Genomic DNA, 19,611 nt, shown 5'->3' with positions numbered 1-19,611 from the left:
GAATAGCAAGAGAAAGGATGGGACCGGGCTAGTGACGCTGAGGGCGTGGCCCCATGGGTCTGGGGAATCTCGAAGGCTCCTGCTGGCAGGTCACCTTCCCCATTGCCCCCAGCCTGTGTTTCTTCAGGTGTGCCTCTCTCTGTCCCCGGCCTCACCTTCCATCTCAGGATAGCAGTGTCTAGTCCTGCCTCATACCTGTCTTCTGCCTTCATCCATGTTTAACTCTGAGGACCCAGGGACGCCAGCCCCATCTGGATGCTGAGAACATTCGCTGGGAAGCTCAGCTTGTGTGGCTATGTGGGACATTGTTACTGGGGAGAGAGGGCCAACCAGAGTGGCGGCAAATGCAGGAAAAGAAGTTTATGCAGACGGCAATGTCGGAAATGGCAACTTTGGGACTATTAGGGGTCATTGCGGGCAAGGGCAATCCTTCTGAAGCTTGCCTCATGCTGGCTGTGGTGTGACATGGTGGTCACCTAAATGAACTGACTGAACTTGCTCCGACTTTGTGATCTTCCTCCTCTGCCCTCTCAGGAGTTCAGCCAACAAGTCTCCCTTCCCTTCCCTGCCTCACTAGCCCCACCCCCAAGCGAGGGGTAGGCCTGCAATGGGTGCCCAGAGAGCTTCCTCCCGAGTTTTGACCTCAGGCTTGCTGCGGGTTCTTCCATGGGCACACATCTCCTATAGAGAAGGCTGGACCAATGACACTCTACTGCTGTGGGATCCAGGACCCTGAGCCCCAGTCCCCTTCTCCCCATTGTCCAGTTCTCCACAGAATGCCACAACCACTCCCCAGACTAATAAACACTTTCCAGCTTGGCTGCCACTGCTGGGTCCTTTTTAGGGTCAAGGTGGGCACAGGGATACATTCTTAGGTCTCTAGTTCTGGGGAAGACAGATGTCTTAACATTCCGCAGCTGGCATGGGCTCATCCTTTCCTTCATCCCCTGCTTGTGGGGAGATATGGCCCTGTGCAGCTAAAGGCACAGCCTGAGAAGACAGGAAAGTAATGTCTAGGCCATGGGCAAGGGCAAAGGGACCCTCCACACAATGACGGCAGCCAGTGTGGGCTCAGGATGCTTGTCCTTTAGTGATGATGAGCTGAGGTCCAGAGAGGGACAGCAGCTGTCCCCAAGTCTCCAAAGTCACAGCTGTGCTCTGAATCTGGAGAATGACATTCAGCCACCCCTCCTTGTATCTCCCCACTGATGTGCACCAGCCACTATCCTCATCCAGCGTCGTGTCTCTTGTTGTCCCTTCCAGGATGGAACCCTGGCCTAAAGGCCACAACTTGATAGGACAGCCAGAAAAACAGCAGCTGTCTCAGTGAGCTAAAGCAGGGGCAGGGAGGAGAGAGTCAGAGTGAGGCGGGAAGTCTGGGTCCTCCTGGTTTCTAGCTCTGAGGTCAGATGCCTCAGAGGAAGTGGAGGAGCGATAGGAAGCCACGGAGCAACCCATGTGTATCCACCTCTTCTCCCGCTCAAGTTCCTTCACGGATTCCTATCTGTTTCCTCGTGTGCCCAGTGTCCAGAGTCACGGGTGCTCGTCTTGGTTTGATTTCTATTCCTGCGGTAAACACCATGACTCATGAGCAACTCGGGGAGGATAGGGTTCATTTGTCTTAGACACGCCTTCCACAGTTGGTCACTGAGGGAAATCAGGGCAGGAACTCAAGCAGGACCAGAGGCAGGAAGCATAGAAGGAAGCTACTCACAGTTCCCCTTGGTTTGCTCAGCTTGCTTTCTTATACAACCTACTCCTGCCTAGGGAATGGCACCACCCACAGTGGGCTGGACTCTCCCACATCAATCATGAACCAAGAAAATGCCCCATAGATACGACCACATGACAATCCGGTGGAAGGAAGTGCTCAGTGGAGACCCCTCTTTCCAACTGTAGTGTGTGTAAAGAGGACCCAAACTAACCCAAGGGAAGGGGGGAGGAAGTTCCCAAGGGAGGTGAGGCTGACACACACCCATGGGCTCTGTCCCCTGCCTCAGTCCTCAGAGAAGAAGCCTTTCTGCATTACAGACGCAGCTCATTATGAGATCCTGGAAGAAGACAGACTGTGTTGACGGTCTGCTGTGTTCCCAGGAGTGGCCCCTGTTCTCCCAGGGCCCCGGCCTAGGAGGGGATGATGGCACGTAGGACCGTAACCTTCCCACATGATGCCCTGTGGCATACCAGCACAGATGAAGATATTTCAAGTCTGTGGCAGCAGCAGAGGCCATTAGGGTCGGGCTGGAGTGAGAGGAAGAGCAGGAAGGCCATGACCTTGGGGCGGCAGACCTCCTTGCTCCCACAGTCTGCCTCTGCCTGTGACTCCTGGTCAATCTTTCTGAGCTGTGAGGTCCCCTATGCTGAGACTTGAGAGGGCGCTGTCCTTGCTCTCTTGCTGACCTTGTCCTTTTGAGCGCTGAAGAACCTGTCATTCCCCCTGGCCCCCTAGTTGCAGATTTGGGGACCCTTTGTTTTTAATGACTGTTTTCTAGAACTTTGGTGACACCTGGTGGACACTATGGCTCACACCCAGTGCTACTCATGACATCTCAGGGCTCCTCTGCTAATGGAACCACCACGGTGGGGTCCCTACCCCATACACAGGTCTCATCCCAGGCAGCCAATGTTCCCCTGGAGCAAAAGGACACATCTCAACCACCTTGTCACGGCCTCCAATGCTACCACTCACAGCAAACACTTGTCCTTCAGGCAAAGACTGTGGACTAGGTACTACACAGTCTCTGACTGGCTGCATGGCCCTGGGCAAGTCACATCACCCCCTGAGCCTCACCTCTCTGCACTCTATGGCACAGATGTCTGGGGGTGGGGGCGACTGAGGGCAACAATATGCATGCCTTGTAGCATGCCTAGTATCGTCTGGCAAGGAGGACAGAAAGTGTCAGAGCTGGCTAGGGTGTTGGCCACAAGGTCCCCAAGTCAGCTTGGCAAATAGGAGCAGGAAAAGGAAGGAGCTGGACTGGTGGAATTGCCCATGACCTCTCCACCCCCCCTCCCCCCGCAAACAGAAACCTGACCAAGCAGTTGTGGCTTAGGGAGCCAGTCCTGTCCCTGCACAAGGGGGTTGGGGAGTTGGAGGGAGCTGAAAGGGAAGAAGAGGGGAGACAACCACAGGTCCCTTCCCCCATGCCATCCATGCCTGCCCCTGGGCTGAGCTGGAATAGGCTGGAGCGCGGCCATGTATTCAGCTCAGCCTTGAATGTGAACACAGCCTTTCCTCTCCAGGGGCTGGCAAAGCAACGCCAGCTGCCAGCTTCTCCAGTTGTGGCTTCCTAACAAGCAGCTGATGCCACCAACTGTGACAAGCAAGGTTCTGGAGAGAAAGACTGAGGCTTTCTAGCATCAGGAGACAGGATCCTGGAGCAAAACCAAGCCAGATCTCTCTGTAAGGGCCACCAGGCAAGAACAACCTGCTGGAGCAGGGGTCTGCAATCCCAGGGTGGCAGCCGAGATTAAGTGAGCACCTACTATATACACGGTGTGCCTCAAACTGCCTGGCAGCTGCCTGGGCCAGGGACTCTTCATCATTTCCTTTATAAAATGAGGAGGCTAAAGCTCATAGAGGCCACATAAGTTATGCGTTGTCATCCAAGAATTGACTCCTGACTCCACTCAGCCATAACCTAGAAAGGTCCACTATCTCTCTCCTATAAAGGGGAGAGCGGGGAGATATGTGTTAGTTGGTTTTGCTATGACAAAGTTCCTGGCAAAAGCTACTTAAGGAAGGGAGGGTGTATTTGGGCTCTCATTTTGAGGGAACAGTCCATCACGACTGAGCTAGTGGTAGCTGGTGAAAAGTGCAAGAAAAAGAATATAAAAATGTAGATTCCAGCAAAGGCTATCATTGGTGTTTCTGATTTTAGCCATTCTGACAGGTGTAAGATGGTATCTTAAAGTTGTCTTGATTTGCATTTCCCTGATTGCTAAGGAAGTTGAGCATGACCTTAAGTGTCTTTTGGCCATTTGAACTTCTTCTGTTGAGAATTCTCTGTTCAGCTCAGTGCCCCATTTTATAATTGGGTTGATTAGCCTTTTACGGTCTAGTTTCTTGAGTTCTTTATATATTTTGGAGATCAGACCTTTGTCAGTTGCGGGGTTGGTAAAGATCTTCTCCCAGTCAGTGGGTTGCCTTTTGTCTTAGTGACAGTGTCCTATGCTTTACAGAAGCTTCTCAGTTTCAGGAGGTCCCATTTATTCAATGTTGTCCTTAATATCTGTGCTGCTAGGGTTATACGTAGGAAGTGGTCTCCTGTGCCCATGTGTTATAGAGTACTTCCCACTTTCTCTTCTATCAGGTTCAGTGTTTTCGGACTGATATTGAGGTCTTTAATCCATTTGGACTTGAGTTTTGTGCATGGTGATAGATATGGATCTATTTTCATTCTTCTACAGATTGACATCCAGTTATGCCAGCACAATTTGTTGAAGATGCTCTCTTTTTTCCATTGTATACTTATAGCTCCTTTATCGAAAATCAGGTGCTCATACAAAGCCAGTACGTGCAGTAGGATCAAAACCCAGTGCCATTGTTCTTGAGTTCTCAGTAGTCCTCATTGTCCGCTATGTTCAGCAAGTCTGGTTTTATCCCAGGCTTTTTCAGACCCAGGCCAGCTGGCCTTGGTGAGTTCCCGATAGAACATCCCCACTGTCTCGGTGTGTGGGTGCACCCCTCGCGGTCCTGATTTCCTTGTTTGTGCTCTCTTTCCTTCTGCTCCTGATTTGGACCTTGGGATTTCAGTCCGGTGCTCCAATGTGGGTTTCTGTCTCTGTCTCCTTTCATCGCCATCATGGATGAAGGTTAATATCCAGGAGGATGCCTATATGTTTTTCTTTGGGTTCACCTTCTTATTTAGCTTCTTTAGGATCACCAATTATAGACTCCATGACCTTTATTTATGGCTAGAAACCAATTATGAGTGAGTACATCCCATGTTCCTCTTTTTGGGTCTGGGTTACCTCACTCAGGATAGTGTTTTCTATTTCCATCCATTTGCATGCAAAATTCAAGAAGTCATTGTTTTTTAGTGCTGACTAGTACTCTAATATGTATATATTCCATACTTTCTTCATCCATTCTTCCATTGAAGGGCATCTAGGTTGTTTCCAGGTTCTGGCTATTACAAACAATGCTGCTATGAACATAGTTGAGCATATACTTTTGTTGTATGATAGGGCCTCTCTTGGATATATTCCCAAGAGTGGTATTTCTGGGTCCAGGGGTAGGTTGATCCCGAATTTCCTGAGAAACTGCCACACTGCTTTCCAAAGTGGTTGCACAAGTTTGCATTCCCACCAGCAATGGATGAGTGTACTCCTTACTCCACAACCTCTCCAGCAAAGGCAGTTTGGATGTTCACCTTACCAGACCTGGATGGAGGTGGGTGGTCCTTGGACTTACCACAGGGCAGGGAGCCCTGCTTGCTCTTTGGGCTGATGAGGGAGGGGGACTTGATTGGGGGAGGGGGAGGGAAATGGGAGGCAGTGGCGGGGAGGAGGCAGAAATCTTTAATAAATAAATAAATAAAATGTGGATTCCAGAAATAAGAAATAAAGAAATATAAAGTTGTGAGCCTAGGAGAATGAGAGCAGACTGTCAGCAGCTTTCTCAGCAGCTTAAGGATTAACTATTAACAGTGGGCTACTCTGCTTTACAACCCATAGCTCTGTCTGCGAGGCTGAAGCAGCCCTCTGCAAACTTAGGGTCGCTCTACAAACTGAGGGTTAGCTTTTAGATAACCCCCTGGCTGCTCATGAGCAGAAACTGATGTGAGCTAACTTTTCAATGATGGGATGCACGTGACTTTTGACTTTTTGGTTTTATATCGTCCCATACCCCTTCCCTGCTATGCAAAACTGGCAGTGTCAGGGGAGGTGCAGAGCCTTGGTAAACACTATCAAGGAACGCCAGGGGAAAACAATGGACTAAATACAAACACTAGTTCAACTGAAAAACTCAGCTAATGGAGATTGCAAAGAAGGGCAATTTGTATCTGAGTTTTATCTTGAGACTGTAAAATTCTTTTGTTATTGTCTAATACTTGCTATTAAAAAAGGAGTTCAAAAACTGGCCTTTGCCACAGCCTTACAAATACATCTCTGGTTGTGGTCTCAGCTAGCTGATAAGCCTTTTGTGCCCCCATCACTTTTTTCCTGGAATAAAGTTTGCTCTGGTTTATTAGACTTCAGTGGTGTGTCTCCATCTTTGCACGCCCCCCCCCTCGTGTGGCCCTGACAGCTGGTTACATTGTGTCTACAGTCAGGGAGGATGGAGGATGGAGGTGGAAGAGGGAGGGAAGCAAGTGTCCAACTGTTTCGTTTTTTTTTTTTTAAATTCAATCTGGGTCCCTAGCTGTGGAATGGTGACTCCCATATTTGGGGTTGGTCTTGCCTCCTCAGTTAAACTACCACCAGAAACAACCTTAGAGGAGCTCTCAGAGCTGTGTCTCCTAGGTGGTTCCAAATCCGTACAGTTGATGAAGAAGTAAGCACCACATGGAGACTCCCGCTTCCCAACTGTAGAGTGTGTAGACTTCAGATCAGAAGGTTTACCTTCCAGTGCTGCGCAGACACAGCCCTTCATTTTCACCAGAGTCACGGGGTGAATAACTGATTCCCAGGCTCTCTCCCATGATAAGTGAGACCATTCATGAAAACATGCCACAGGTGCTCGTACCCGCCACGCCATCTCTCTGCCTGCCTTCTTCCCTCAGCACATCAGTGATAGCAAGATCATTGCTCTCAAACAGAGAGGGGGCAAAGACTATAAACAAAGGTCAGCATGGAGCAGTGGGCGAGGGAAAAGGGCTAGCGGTGTGGATAGGTGGTTTGTTACTGACATGGGCTGAAGAGGAACCACAGGAAGGATGAGGGAGGGGTGGCCCGGGCATCCTGGTGACAAATTGCTGTGTGAGAAGTTGCAAACATGACCCCACAAAGCAGGAGGCTGAGTCTAGATTCTTCCTCTTGTATTGTATGGAAGTATTTTATAGATACAGGATGGAGGTGGGCTGACAGGGCCATGCCAGCAGCTTGAAGGTTGGATGTGGGATTTGAGAAGAATCTGATGCCAACATTATCTTCAATCTGTCTACCTTGGGGAGAGGGGTGGACCCTCTGCTCCCCCCACACCACACTTGGTCCTCTCAGCTCTTTCTCTTCTTTAGGGTCTCGGATAAGATGTCACCCCCCCCATACACACACCTGCCCCTGCGTTCCTCGAAGGAGCCTTCTTCCCAGACAGTGGCCACTGCTCCCCAAGCACACACCCATCTCAGCACCTCCCAGGCCATTGGGTCCTTGTGCCCTCCCTCCCCAGTCTGACAGGTCCTTGGAGTAGAATTCCTACTCCTCCACCCTCATCACAGGCCTGGCATAAAGTCAGTCCCCAATGCAAAAGAATGGCTGTCCTCCCAAGAGAGCGATGTTTCCTGCAAGCACCAGTGATATCCTTTTACAGCCCCCGCTTTGATTCTGGGCACAACACTGCCTGGGACTCACACATCACCTGTACATTATCCCAGGTTAGAACCAGTCTCTGATAAGACAGGACCTTCTAGAAGGCGACGTGCCATTGGCTTAGCCTAGCCACACCGGTACCATGCCCGAGCCCATCCCCGATGTTCCTAGGCCAAAGGTTCCCGCTCCCTGCCCCTCCCAACATGTCTACTTTCTATACATGGGCAGATTGGGGGAAGAAAGACGACTATGCAGGTTGAACCAGAAAGACCTCAGGGGCCCTGGCCCTCTACTGACCCATCTGTTTTCATGTGCTCTGCTTTCTCAATCCAGGTTTTAACCTCTGGCATTGGTAGAAGCAGCTACACCCCACTATAACCCTGGAATTCAAAATGCTTAGATTTGAGTCTCTGTGTGTTTCTTTAAATCCCTGCTGCTCATCACTGCCTGTGGTGACAACACAGTATGGGCTCAATATACAAATGCTGGGTGACCTACTAAGCCAAGTGTCTGTGCACTCTCTTCTCTTCACCTGTGTGCTCCCTATCAGTACACAAACCCTGTCATCTCCCCTCGCACTCATTGGGGAGGGGATGAGGACAAGCGACCACCAAGTGCTGAGAACCTGGCAGTACTGGTGAATGAAGACCAGCACCATCAGCTAGGCAGAGCTATGTAACCAGCCACATCGAAGCACCATGACAGCCGACGTACCATGATGACACAGCTTCCTGTACAAGGCTCATGGTTCCAGGTGCTACAGACCAGCCTGGACATGGCTAGGATCCCCAGTGCTTGCAAAGTCTCTGCTGAGCCCAGATCTGCTGTTGCTGATGCTGACCCAGCAAGCTCTTGTCACCCAGGAGGTCGAGCCCAGGCTTCCTCCAGGCAGATGCAAGAGTCTTCACGGTAGACCTGCTCTGGACCTCAGAGGACGAAGCCTGCACTTAAGACCTCCGCTTTGGTTACAGGACCAAGCAGGGTCCCAGATCCAGGGGCCGGAAAGGACACTTTGCCCTTGACAGATGTGCTGAATGCTAGGGCACGAAAGGCAAGTGCCACCAAACAGGGAGACAAGCGTGGTCATAGCTGTGCCTGAGATCCACTATGTCAGGCTGGCCACAAGAACTGACTCCTCCTCAATTAGACCTTCCCTGTTTACTGGTCACTAGATTTAAGTCTTACAGGACCAGAGGCTTCTAAATGGGGGCGGGGATTTAGGGTGCCTTAGATCAACTGCCCATCATCTCTCCATTTCTTTCTTTTTTTTTTTATTGAGAAAAGGGAAAAAAAGTTTCAGCCTCCTCCCAGCCTCCTATTTCCCTCCCCCTCTTCCCACCCTTCTTCCTCTCCCCCCACTCCTCTCCCCCTCCCTCTCCAGTCCAAAGAGCAGTCAGGGTTCCTTGCCCTGTGGAAAGTCCAAGGTCCTCCCCCCTCCATCCATGTCTAGGAAGGTGAGCATCCAAACTGGCTAGGCTCCCACAAAGCCAGAACACGAAGTAGGATCAAAACCCCGTGTCATTGTCCTTGGCTTCTCATCAGCCCTCATTGCTCGCCATGTTCAGAGAGTCCGGTTTTATTCCATGCATCTCTCCATTTCTTCATGTCATCTTTGCCATGACATCCTTGTGGCAATGGTGAACATTATCATTGCAATGGCACCCGGCTTTCTGAGACACCAGACCAGCCTTCTTCCTGCTAGCGGGTTTACAGTAGGCAGACCTGGAGCAAAACAAACAAGGAGCAGCCTCCAGTGAGGCTCTGGGGCTGTATTTTCTAGGCTACCCGCTTTGTCCCCAGTCAGATCTGGGTGGAGAACTCAGTTACCTGGTCAGACATGCGTCCTGACTTGGGTGGGGAGTATAGTAGTTTAGGTTAGATCTTGGCAGTTTTCCCCTTCCTGGGAAAAGGGTTTTAAGTCTCAGGTAGCCCAGGTTAGCCTTGAACTTACCATGTAGTGAATTCCTGCCTCTCCTGCCTCCACCTCCCAAATGCTGGAATTAGAGGGTGCCTCCCATCCCCGCTCTCTTGTTTTTTGATTCCTAGCACTTACTTCGGTTGGAAGATGTCAGTTAATTGCCAGGCACCCAGGGTCTGTTTCTAGAGCAGGGATTCCTCCATGTCTCACTTCCAGACCCCAGCGCTGAGTGAGAAGACGCTCCCTGGACAGCGATGAGGAGCTCCAGGAGCCTGGGAGCTATCAGAGGTGGCCGGAGACAATTTGCCAGAGGACCGTGACTAGAGTAGGTGCTGTGTGTCAGGGACGGTGGCCTCCCTAGCACCGGAGTTTGTGTCGGCCACACTGGGACTTGATGGGGAAGACCTGCCTGAAGGCTTTCTCGTAGGTGCCCAGGTTTTCCTTGAAGCAGTACGCAGACAGCTTGTCACACTCACAGGCCTTCTGCCCGCAGAGGCATCTGCCACCCGGGAGGCATCCACCTGCAGAAACACTCAGAGTCAACGGGGGCTTGCTGCCCGCTCCGAAGCTGGGTTCTAAAGCAGGGGAAGGGCTGAGGGTATAGAGAGAGCGACAGAGGTCAAGGGCAGAGGGCAGGAAGTGGGGATGCTTGTGCTCTGTTCACAGCCCTTCACCAATCACACTTCCACACCACAACGAGCAGATGCCTGGAAGGAGGCAAATGAGCAGAGAGGACAGGCTGCATGTCGGGAGGGCTGCATGTTGGGGTGGCAGTGGTCAGTTGCAGCTCCCAGGCAGCACACGGGCCAGGCAACAGGCAGGACTCAGCACCCAACCCCCAGGGTCCACCTGCTATTCCAGACACCCGTCTGATATTTACAGCACTGTCTGGAACATCTCCAACTGCAGATGTTTAAAGCCACCCTGCACATATATATGTGCCATGGCCACTGGCCTGACACCTCTCCACCCTTAGGGATGACAGCATCAGCAGCTCTCTGGGAGCCCTCCCCTCCTTTCACTTCCTGTTTCCCATCTGCTGGTAAGTCCCATGGATTTCTCCATATTTAAACCCCTTCATGTTCTGCCCTCTTCTGTTCACCATCCCGGCCACTACCCACATTCTTGTCCCTCTCCACACTCTGTCACCACCAGTTCTTCCTCCTTAATGGCAGCAAACAAGCAGGTAGTCTCAGTTTCACCTGGATCCCACACAGGTAGCCTCAAAGTGTCACCTGGGTCACACACAGGTAGCCTCAAGGTATCACCTGGATCACACTCACTCTCTTTTAAAGCTACACTGCGCTTCCCCGGTCTTTGTGGATGAGGTGACCATCCCTTTGTGGCAGTCCCCAGCCCACCTGCCACAGCCTGACTGCCCCAGCCTCCCCTTCCTCATCCACAGTCTACTCCAGGCACAGGGACCTCTCGGCCTTGTCCCAGGACCTTGGCACATGCTCTTCCCCTGGTCTCTTCCAGTGATGAGCTCCACAGGCCATCTGGGTCTTGATGGAGTCCGGTTCTTCAGACAGGCTCACCTAAGCCACTTGGTCTAAAGCTCCCAAGTCACTCCCTCCTAGGTCCCCCTTGCTAGTCTCATTTGCAGACTGGCTTGCTATGCCCTCCTCTGCCCTGCAGAGGGAGGTCCCAGGAGGCTGGGACTCCCTTGTGTATCACAGCCTCCCCCTTGCAGAGCAGAGGCCAGCCGGTGGGAGCTCCTCAGGGTACTGCCGCCAAAGCAAATGAAGCCCCAAGGACTTTGGGATGTGGTGTTTACCCTCGAGCGGAAGGGCAATAGATTGGGGCCTTTTGCTGCGTTGTCACAGTCCTAATGCTTTGTGTGTGCACACACATGTGCACGCATGAGCGCATACGGGGTCACGGAAGGCATACTTCTCCTTTCTATAGGACTCCACCCAGATCTGCTCTCTCTGAGAAGAAAGGGGGCTGCTAGACCCTGGGGCTTGTATTCTGCAGCTGGTTAATCTGGATGTCTTCCTGGATAGAATGGTGCTGACTGTGGTCAAAGATGGGCAGCGTAGTAAGGCCCCGTGCTAAGATGCTGGCCCCAGATGGAGTACGTGCCATGTCTACTGCTCTGGCAGGGGCACCCTTGGCTCCACATATATAAAGAAGCAAGGCCCTGTCTGCTGGACCAGTGCAGGCTGTCTCTCTCCTGCCTTCCCTCTCCGAAGCCCACATTCCCACTGGAGCTGTCCACGTATGCCTGTCTGGAGACTTGATTTCTCAGGGCAGACACTGCCACCCCATGCCTCGGCTGCCCTTCACCCCACACCCTCAGGAAGGTGCCAAGGACATTCATGCCACTCCCACAATTCCTCACGCCTGCACCCATTGGCCCTCTCACATCCCCCCTCTCCATCTGTGAAGGTTTGCCCTGATCCATCAAGTCCCAGCCCCCTCAGGGCTCTTCCCCATCTCAGCCCCTTGCAAGCACCTCCCCCTCACCCCCCCCCCAGTCTATAGCAGGTTCTTATACAGCAGCTGCCGCCAAGGCCACAGAGGACGTGGGCTACCTGAACGCTGGTCCTGCTCTAGTGGACTGCTCTCCTCTGTGGACCTGGTGCTGCCACCTAGGAAATAGGAACCTGTTATCCCCTCTGTCCTCCTCCACTTGTCCTTCTCCTCCTCCTCCCTTCTCCTGTTTCTCCACACTACTTAATTTTCTAGACTCTCCCTTCTTCTCGGACTATGTGTATGACTGACTTTGTCTGCATATATGTATGTGCACCACGTGCATACGTGGTGCCCACAGCAGTCAGAAGAGGACATCGGATCTCCTGGAGTTGATGATGGTTAGAGCTGCCATGTGGTTGTGGGGGAACCAATCTCAGGTCCTCTACCACAGCAGCAAGTGTTCTTAGCCACTGAGCCATTTCCCCAACCACGTTCATGTCTTCCTTCTTGAGACGCAGACTCATGCAGCCAAGGCTGGTCTGAAATCTCCCCTGAAGTCACTCAAAGATGACACTGAACTCCTAATCCTCCTGTGTCCACTTTCCAAGTGCTGAGATCACAGGTGTGGGCCACCGTACTGGTTTATGAGCAATGGGATGGAACCCAGGGCTTCATGCTAGGCAAACATTCTACCAAGTGAGCTACACTCCCGGGTCTCTGAGTCCTTTCTGCCGTGTGATTAAATCCTCCCCTGAAGTGTAAATCCTCCCCTCACAGCTCTCCTAGTCCCTAGATCTCCAGGCCTGGTCATGGACAGCGATTTTCTACCAAGGATGATCATTTTGGCAGCATCCCTCAGTTATGGTAAGATTGGGTTTGCCATGACCTGGAAGAAAATACAACCCTAAGCCAAAAAACATGCCATCTTTGCAAGCCACCATGTCAAAACATTGGACTCCAGATCTTACATATTCCAGTATGCCAAAAGATAAACCGAGGCACAAGGCAAGGAAATGACAGCTTCAGAAAGTTCTTTCTCATCCTGAGAACGCCATCTCCACAAATGAGACAAGGTGACAGGCATAGACTCCTGCCTTGTGGCTAACCCAAAGCCTCACAGGGCCTCTGTCTGGGCTCTGGCTTCATTGCAGATTATCTTCAGAGAGTTCTTGCTCAGTCTCAGGACTTGATGTCCTCCTGGATTCCCAGCTCCAACCCAGACCTCCCCCTTGAGCTCCAGGCTGCAGCACAAGTAGCTGTTTGCTATTACATGTCTTACATTAATCTATTTCTGTTGAAAACATGGAGTTGGGTATTTGCAAATAAAATGGCTTATTTCACTCATGATTTGGGGAGCTCCAAGTCCAGACAGCACGGTGCTGGCTCTGACAGGACTCCCTTAGGCACATCACGGCGTGACATACAACATCACGATGAGTGTACACACAAGAGGGAGGGGGTCACATGGGACAACAGGAAGTCAGAGAGATTGGGGAAGGGCAAGCCTTGCTTGCCGTTATAGAACAAGTTTCTCTAGTGGGAAATAACCAGTGTCCCAGGAAAACTACATTAATCTCTTCCAAGGGGGGCACCTACAGCATTCGAACGATCTCCAGGCCCCACTTCTTAAAGGTTCCACCAAGTCTTGTGTGTTTGCATATATGGTGTATATATGAGTTTGTGGGTGGTATGTGCACACGCGGTATGTATGTGTGCATGCATGTGGAGGCCCAAGACTAATGCTGGGCATCTTCCTTGATTCCCCTCCACCTCCTTCCTCCTCCATCTGTAGCAGGAGTACATCCCTGTCCCTCTGACCATGCTCCAGTAGGTCGTGTGCCACTAACGCAGGTGAGCCTCCTGCACCGCCTGGGCAGACATCCACACATAATGTCCACTCCTTCCCCAGCTCCAAGCTCCTGCCACACTGCCCCTCCTCTGCAAGGCTGTCCTTCCACAATTGCCTAAATTAGTTACTTTTCCCTCCGTGGACCCCAGCATCCCTCTAGCCTCAACTGTTTGAGCAAAAGACTTATCCCCACCTGACTACATCTGTCCCCATTTGTGGCTCTCTCTGTCACTATTATGGGCTCCCCCTTACTGGAATATAAGCTCCTTCAAGTCACAGCCTGGGTCTTGCTCATGGTTGATCTCCAGCCCTAGTGTCAGTCAAATTGCCATTGCCATTTGCTGGAGCCGTTAGCAACTGCACTTATGTGGCCTGTGACCCACAGAAAGGTGTCCATCCTGGGACCCTGGAAGCCAAGTTCTAGACCCAAGTCTGTAACTCATACACTTTACGACCTTAGGCATGTTGCTTGCCCCCCAAAGCCTGTCTCTTTGACTTTTAAAAGAGATAAATATGCCTGAATTGTCTGTTTAATGAGACTTTTCACTCAGCCACTCCTTAAACAAACACATATTAAACTGCCTTTGTCCAGAAAGGGTAGAGACACGAGCCAGCACACCTCCAGACTGCCCAGTCCCAATGGTACTATTTCAAATGGACCCCAAGAATGAGTTCCTCCATAACGAGAAGGGCTTATCCCTTGTTATGTTTGAATATGAGCTATCCCCCCTGCAGACTCATGCATTAAACACTTGGTCCCCAGAAGGTGGCACTATTTGGGGGAACAGTGGGAATTTGTGGGGCCTTGCTGGACGAGGTAGGTCACTGCAGGATGATTCTGAAGGCTGGCTTTGGTCCTGGCCTTTTTTCATGGGGTCCCATCTGCCCTAAGAGGAGGAGTCTCTACCGCATGTCCTCACCACATAGTGACCCACTTCATTGAAAAGAAAAAAGGTCGCCGTTAGCAAGTCTTTGGGGGCTGTGGATTATATCTGTATGTCTCTGTCTGTCTGTCATGAGGAAAAGACCCTCCTCTGCCACACACCACACACCACACACCACACACCACACACCACACACCACACACCACACACCACACACCCTGCCACACACCACACACCACACACCACACCACACACCACACACCACACACCACACACCACACACCACACACCACACACCACACCACACACCACACACCACACCACACACCACACACCACACACCACACACCACACACCACACACCACACCACACACCACACACCACACACCACACACCACACACCACACACCCTGCCACACACCACACACCACACACCACACACCACACACCACACACCCTGCCACACACCACACACCACACACCACACACCACACACCCTGCCACACACCACACACCACACACCACACACCACACACCACACACCACACACCCTGCCACACACCACACACCACACACCACACACCACACACCACACACCCTGCCACACACCACACACCACACACCACACACCCTGCCACACACCACACACCACACACCACACACCACACACCACACACCACACACCCTGCCACACACCACACACCACACACCACACACCACACACCACACACCACACACCACACACCCTGCCACACACCACACACCACACACCACACACCACACACCACACACCACACACCCTGCCACACACCACACACCACACACCACACACCACACACCACACACCACACACCACACACCACACACCCTGCCACACACCACACACCACACACCACACACCACACACCACACACCACACACCACACACCACACACCACACACCACACACCACACACCCTGCCACACACCACACACCACACACCACACACCACACACCACACACCACACACCACACACCACACCACACACCACACACCACACACCACACACCACACACCCTGCCACACACCACACACCACACACCACACACCACACACCACACACCCTGCCACACACCACACACCACACACCACACACCACACACCCTGCCACACACCACACACCACACACCACACCACACACCACACACCACACACCACACACCACACCACACACCACACACCACACCACACACCACACACCACACACCACACACCACACACCACACACCACACACCACACACCCTGCCACACACCACACACCACACACCACACACCACACACCACACACCACACACCACACACCCTGCCACACACCACACACCACACACCACACACCACACACCACACACCACACACCACACCACACACCACACACCACACCACACACCACACACCACACACCACACACCACACACCACACACCACACACCCTGCCACACACCACACACCACACACCACACACCACACACCACACACCACACACCACACACCCTGCCACACACCACACACCACACACCACACACCACACACCACACACCACACACCACACACCACACACCACACACCACACACCCTGCCACACACCACACACCACACACCACACACCACACACCACACACCCTGCCACACACCACACACCACACCACACACCACACACCACACACCACACACCACACCACACACCACACACCACACCACACACCACACACCACACACCACACACCACACCACACACCACACACCACACACCACACACCCTGTCACACACCACACACCACACACCCTGTCACACACCACACACCACACACCACACACCACACACCACACACCACACACCACACACCACACACCACACACCACACACCACACACCACACACCACACACCCTGCCACACACCACACACCACACACCACACACCACACCACACACCACACACCACACACCACACACCACACCACACACCACACAGCACACAGCACACACCACACACCACACACCACACACCACACACCCTGCCACACACCACACACCACACACCACACACCACACACCACACACCACACCACACGCCACACACCACACAGCACACAGCACACACCACACACCCTGCCACACACCACACACCACACACCACACACCACACACCACACACCACGCCACACGCCACACACCACACAGCACACAGCACACACCACACACCACACACCACACACCACACACCACACACCACACTGCCACCACTTCTGCTCAGAGGTTTGGAGCCAATAAAGGCCGAACTCCCAGAAACCTTTCTTCCTTTAAGCTGGTGACCTCAGGTGTCTGTCAAGGTCACAATAAAGTAGTGGACTCTCACAGCTCTCAGGGAACTTACACCCTAGCTGGGAGGTGGCGGCCACTGCACAAGACAAGTAGACAAAGAAGGTACAGGAAAAGTCAGGGCATGATGAACGCTGGGAGAGGAAAGGGGTGTGGACCAGGCCGTAGAAGCTGGTCCGAGGAACGCACACAGAGCTTATAATTAGTGATCCTAGAGAAGCTAAATAAGGAGAACCCAAAGAAAAACATATAGGCATCCTCCTGAATATTAACCTTCAGCAAGCGATGAAAGGAGACAAAGACAGAGACCCAAATTGGAGCACAGGACTGAAATCTCAAGGTCCAAATCAGGAGCAGAAGGAGAGAGAGCACGAGCAAGGAACTCAGGACCGCGAGGGGTGCACCCACACACTGAGACAATGGGGATGTTCTATTGGGAACTCAGCAAGGCCAGCTGGACTGGGTCTGGAAAAGCCTGGGATAAAACCGGACTCTCTGAACATAGTGGACAATGAGGACTACTGAGAACTCAAGAACAATGGCAATGGGTTTTTGATCCTACTGCACGCACTGGCTTTGTGGGAGCCTAGGCAGTTTGGATGCTCAACTTACTAGACCTGGATGGAGGTGGGGGTTCCTTGGACTTCCCACAGGACAGGGAACCCTTATTGCTTTTCGGGCTGGGGGGGAGACTTAATTGGGGGAGGGGGAGGGAAATGGGAGGCGGTGGCGGGGAAGAGACAGAAATCTTTAATAAATAAATAAATTAATAAAAAAAATTAAAAAAAAAAGAGAATGGTCTTTGAAACTAGAACTCCCAGAAGTTACTTCTGCCTCTCCCTCTCCAGGGGCCTGCAGGCACCGGGGACAGCAGGTGACAGTGGTACCGGTGGCTAGAACCAGTCTCTATCCCCCACAGCCAGGCATCACCCTACACATGCGCATGCCTGTGTGGGTGGAGGGGGCGTCACTGCACTGATCTGCAAGTCCCTTGTGAATGCCAAGTCCTTATATAAACCTCCTCAGAGGAGGAGCAGCCACCTGGTCAGCCACGCAAGGGCAGCTGTCCCCTTCAAGAAAACTGGCCTTGAGCTCCTTCAAAGACTTTGTTGTGCACTGGTATCTGGGTGGCATTTCAGGCTGACACCAAGCCCTTGCCCCACCCCCCACTAATTTACCACACCCTCCCCAAAGCCCTCCCCACATTGGTTGCTAGGTAACCTGGGACCAGGCTTGGGGGAGGGATCTCAGAGCTGCTGGAAGCATTATTAACTCTTGCAGTGCAGCTTTTTCAACTGTAGTGTGGCCTGGGCATGGGAGAGGCTTAATTCCACAAGGGTCACGGGAACGATTTTAGCCCTAGAGGGGGCGGGACAGGACAGACTTCAATGGAACTATAATTAAAACAAGGAGGGGAGGGTGGGCTGGAGAGATGGCTTGGTGGTTATGAGTACCTGCTGCTCTCCAGAGGACCTGGGTTCAATTCCCAGCACTCACACGGCAGCTAACAACTGTCTATAACTCCAGTTTCAGGGCATCCGACACCCCGTTCCGGCTTCTGCTGGCACTGCACACACATGGTACACAGACATGCAGCCAAAATGTTTACCCACATAAGATTACAAAATCACAAAAACAGTCCCGGTGTTCCCCCAACAAAATCAAAAGCAAGGCTGGGACAAACCAGAAATTTCCACATCCGAATGGCAGGCGCTAACTGAACACCTGCAGTGGGCCAGCCCCTCCAAGGGATCACAAGAAGGGTGACTCCTGTCCATTAACCAGCAACCTTGGGCAGGGTGGATGATCTCACCCTTTCCACAGGTGAGGAAACTGAGGCTTGGCAGGAACAATGAGTCTGGATGGGAAAGACGAAGCCCCTTGGCAGGACAAACAAAGAGGTCTGGGGTATTCGGTTAGACCAAGGTCCATTCACTGTGCCCCTCCACTCAGGACGGGGCAGCTCATCAGTTGTTAGCGGTCGTGAGACTTGCATTTGGAGAATAAACACATAATCAAGCCTTCCCACCAGGATGGGTAGTCAGGAGACAGAGCACCTGGGCCCAAATCTTCATCCTTTCCCTGGCTGTGTGACCTCGGACACACCACTTGACCTCTCTGAGCCTCGACAGCCCATGCAATAACGGGGAGAAAAGGGCCTCCCTCCGAGGTCTATCCTGGCAAGCCAAGCCGAGGTGTGCAAAGCCGCTACTGTCAGCTGCACACTGGGGTAGCTCCTGCTCTCACTTCAGGGGTGAGAGGCCGGAGGGCTAGACAGCTCAAGCCAGGCAGGAAGTTCCAAAGTGGACTTCCTGGAAAGGCTCAGCATGGGAGTCTGGTGGTGGCTGTCACTCACCTAGATCAAACCCTTTTCCTCTGTGGGCCTCAGCCTTCCCAGAGCATCACCGAGAGGTCAGCTGGGATGGTCTCCGAGGCATTTTCTGCTCTGGAGTTCTCCTAAGCTACTGATCTTAGGCAAACAGGAGCTGGGCCTGCCTCCCTCTGTGTCTGGCTTTGGGTCACAGTAGCCGCTGCCCAGCCAACAAAGGGTGCGTGTGTGGGTCACAGCAGCAGCAGGCACCGCACTGGAACCCGGGCCACAGAGTTCTATGTTTCCCCCGGAGGGTGACAATGATGCCCCAGCAGCTGTGGAAGTCTCATTCTCCAGACTCGTGGGCTGTTTGTGGGGAAGCTCAGACATGGACACAA

At 52.5% G+C, this 19,611-nt stretch overlaps 2 protein-coding genes across 4 annotated transcripts in view; one reads left to right on the top strand and one right to left on the bottom strand.

Annotated features, from left to right (window-relative positions):
- The window catches only part of Pla2g5 (phospholipase A2 group V), a 124,911-nt gene extending 116,005 nt beyond the window's left edge, over positions 1 to 8,906 (top strand). For both annotated transcript variants that reach the window (XM_075945349.1, XM_075945348.1), the window contains exon 6: positions 8,864 to 8,906. The gene's annotated coding sequence lies outside the window, so the exon portion shown is untranslated. The remainder of the gene's footprint in view (positions 1 to 8,863) is intronic.
- A 97-nt stretch (positions 8,907 to 9,003) lies between these two features.
- Positions 9,004 to 19,611, bottom strand: part of Pla2g2c (phospholipase A2 group IIC) — a 28,036-nt gene continuing 17,428 nt past the window's right edge. For both annotated transcript variants that reach the window (XM_075945344.1, XM_075945345.1), the window contains exons 6-7: positions 9,527 to 9,912; positions 9,004 to 9,195 (exon numbers count right to left, since the gene is read on the bottom strand). In XM_075945344.1, coding sequence (XP_075801459.1) covers positions 9,749 to 9,912 — 164 coding nt within the window. In that variant the 3' untranslated portion in view covers positions 9,004 to 9,195; positions 9,527 to 9,748. The remainder of the gene's footprint in view (positions 9,196 to 9,526; positions 9,913 to 19,611) is intronic.

The sequence above is a fragment of the Microtus pennsylvanicus genome, chromosome 13, assembly GCF_037038515.1.
Source record: "Microtus pennsylvanicus isolate mMicPen1 chromosome 13, mMicPen1.hap1, whole genome shotgun sequence".
NCBI lineage: Eukaryota > Metazoa > Chordata > Mammalia > Rodentia > Cricetidae > Microtus > Microtus pennsylvanicus.
This window is presented reverse-complemented; position numbering and strand designations above follow the sequence as displayed.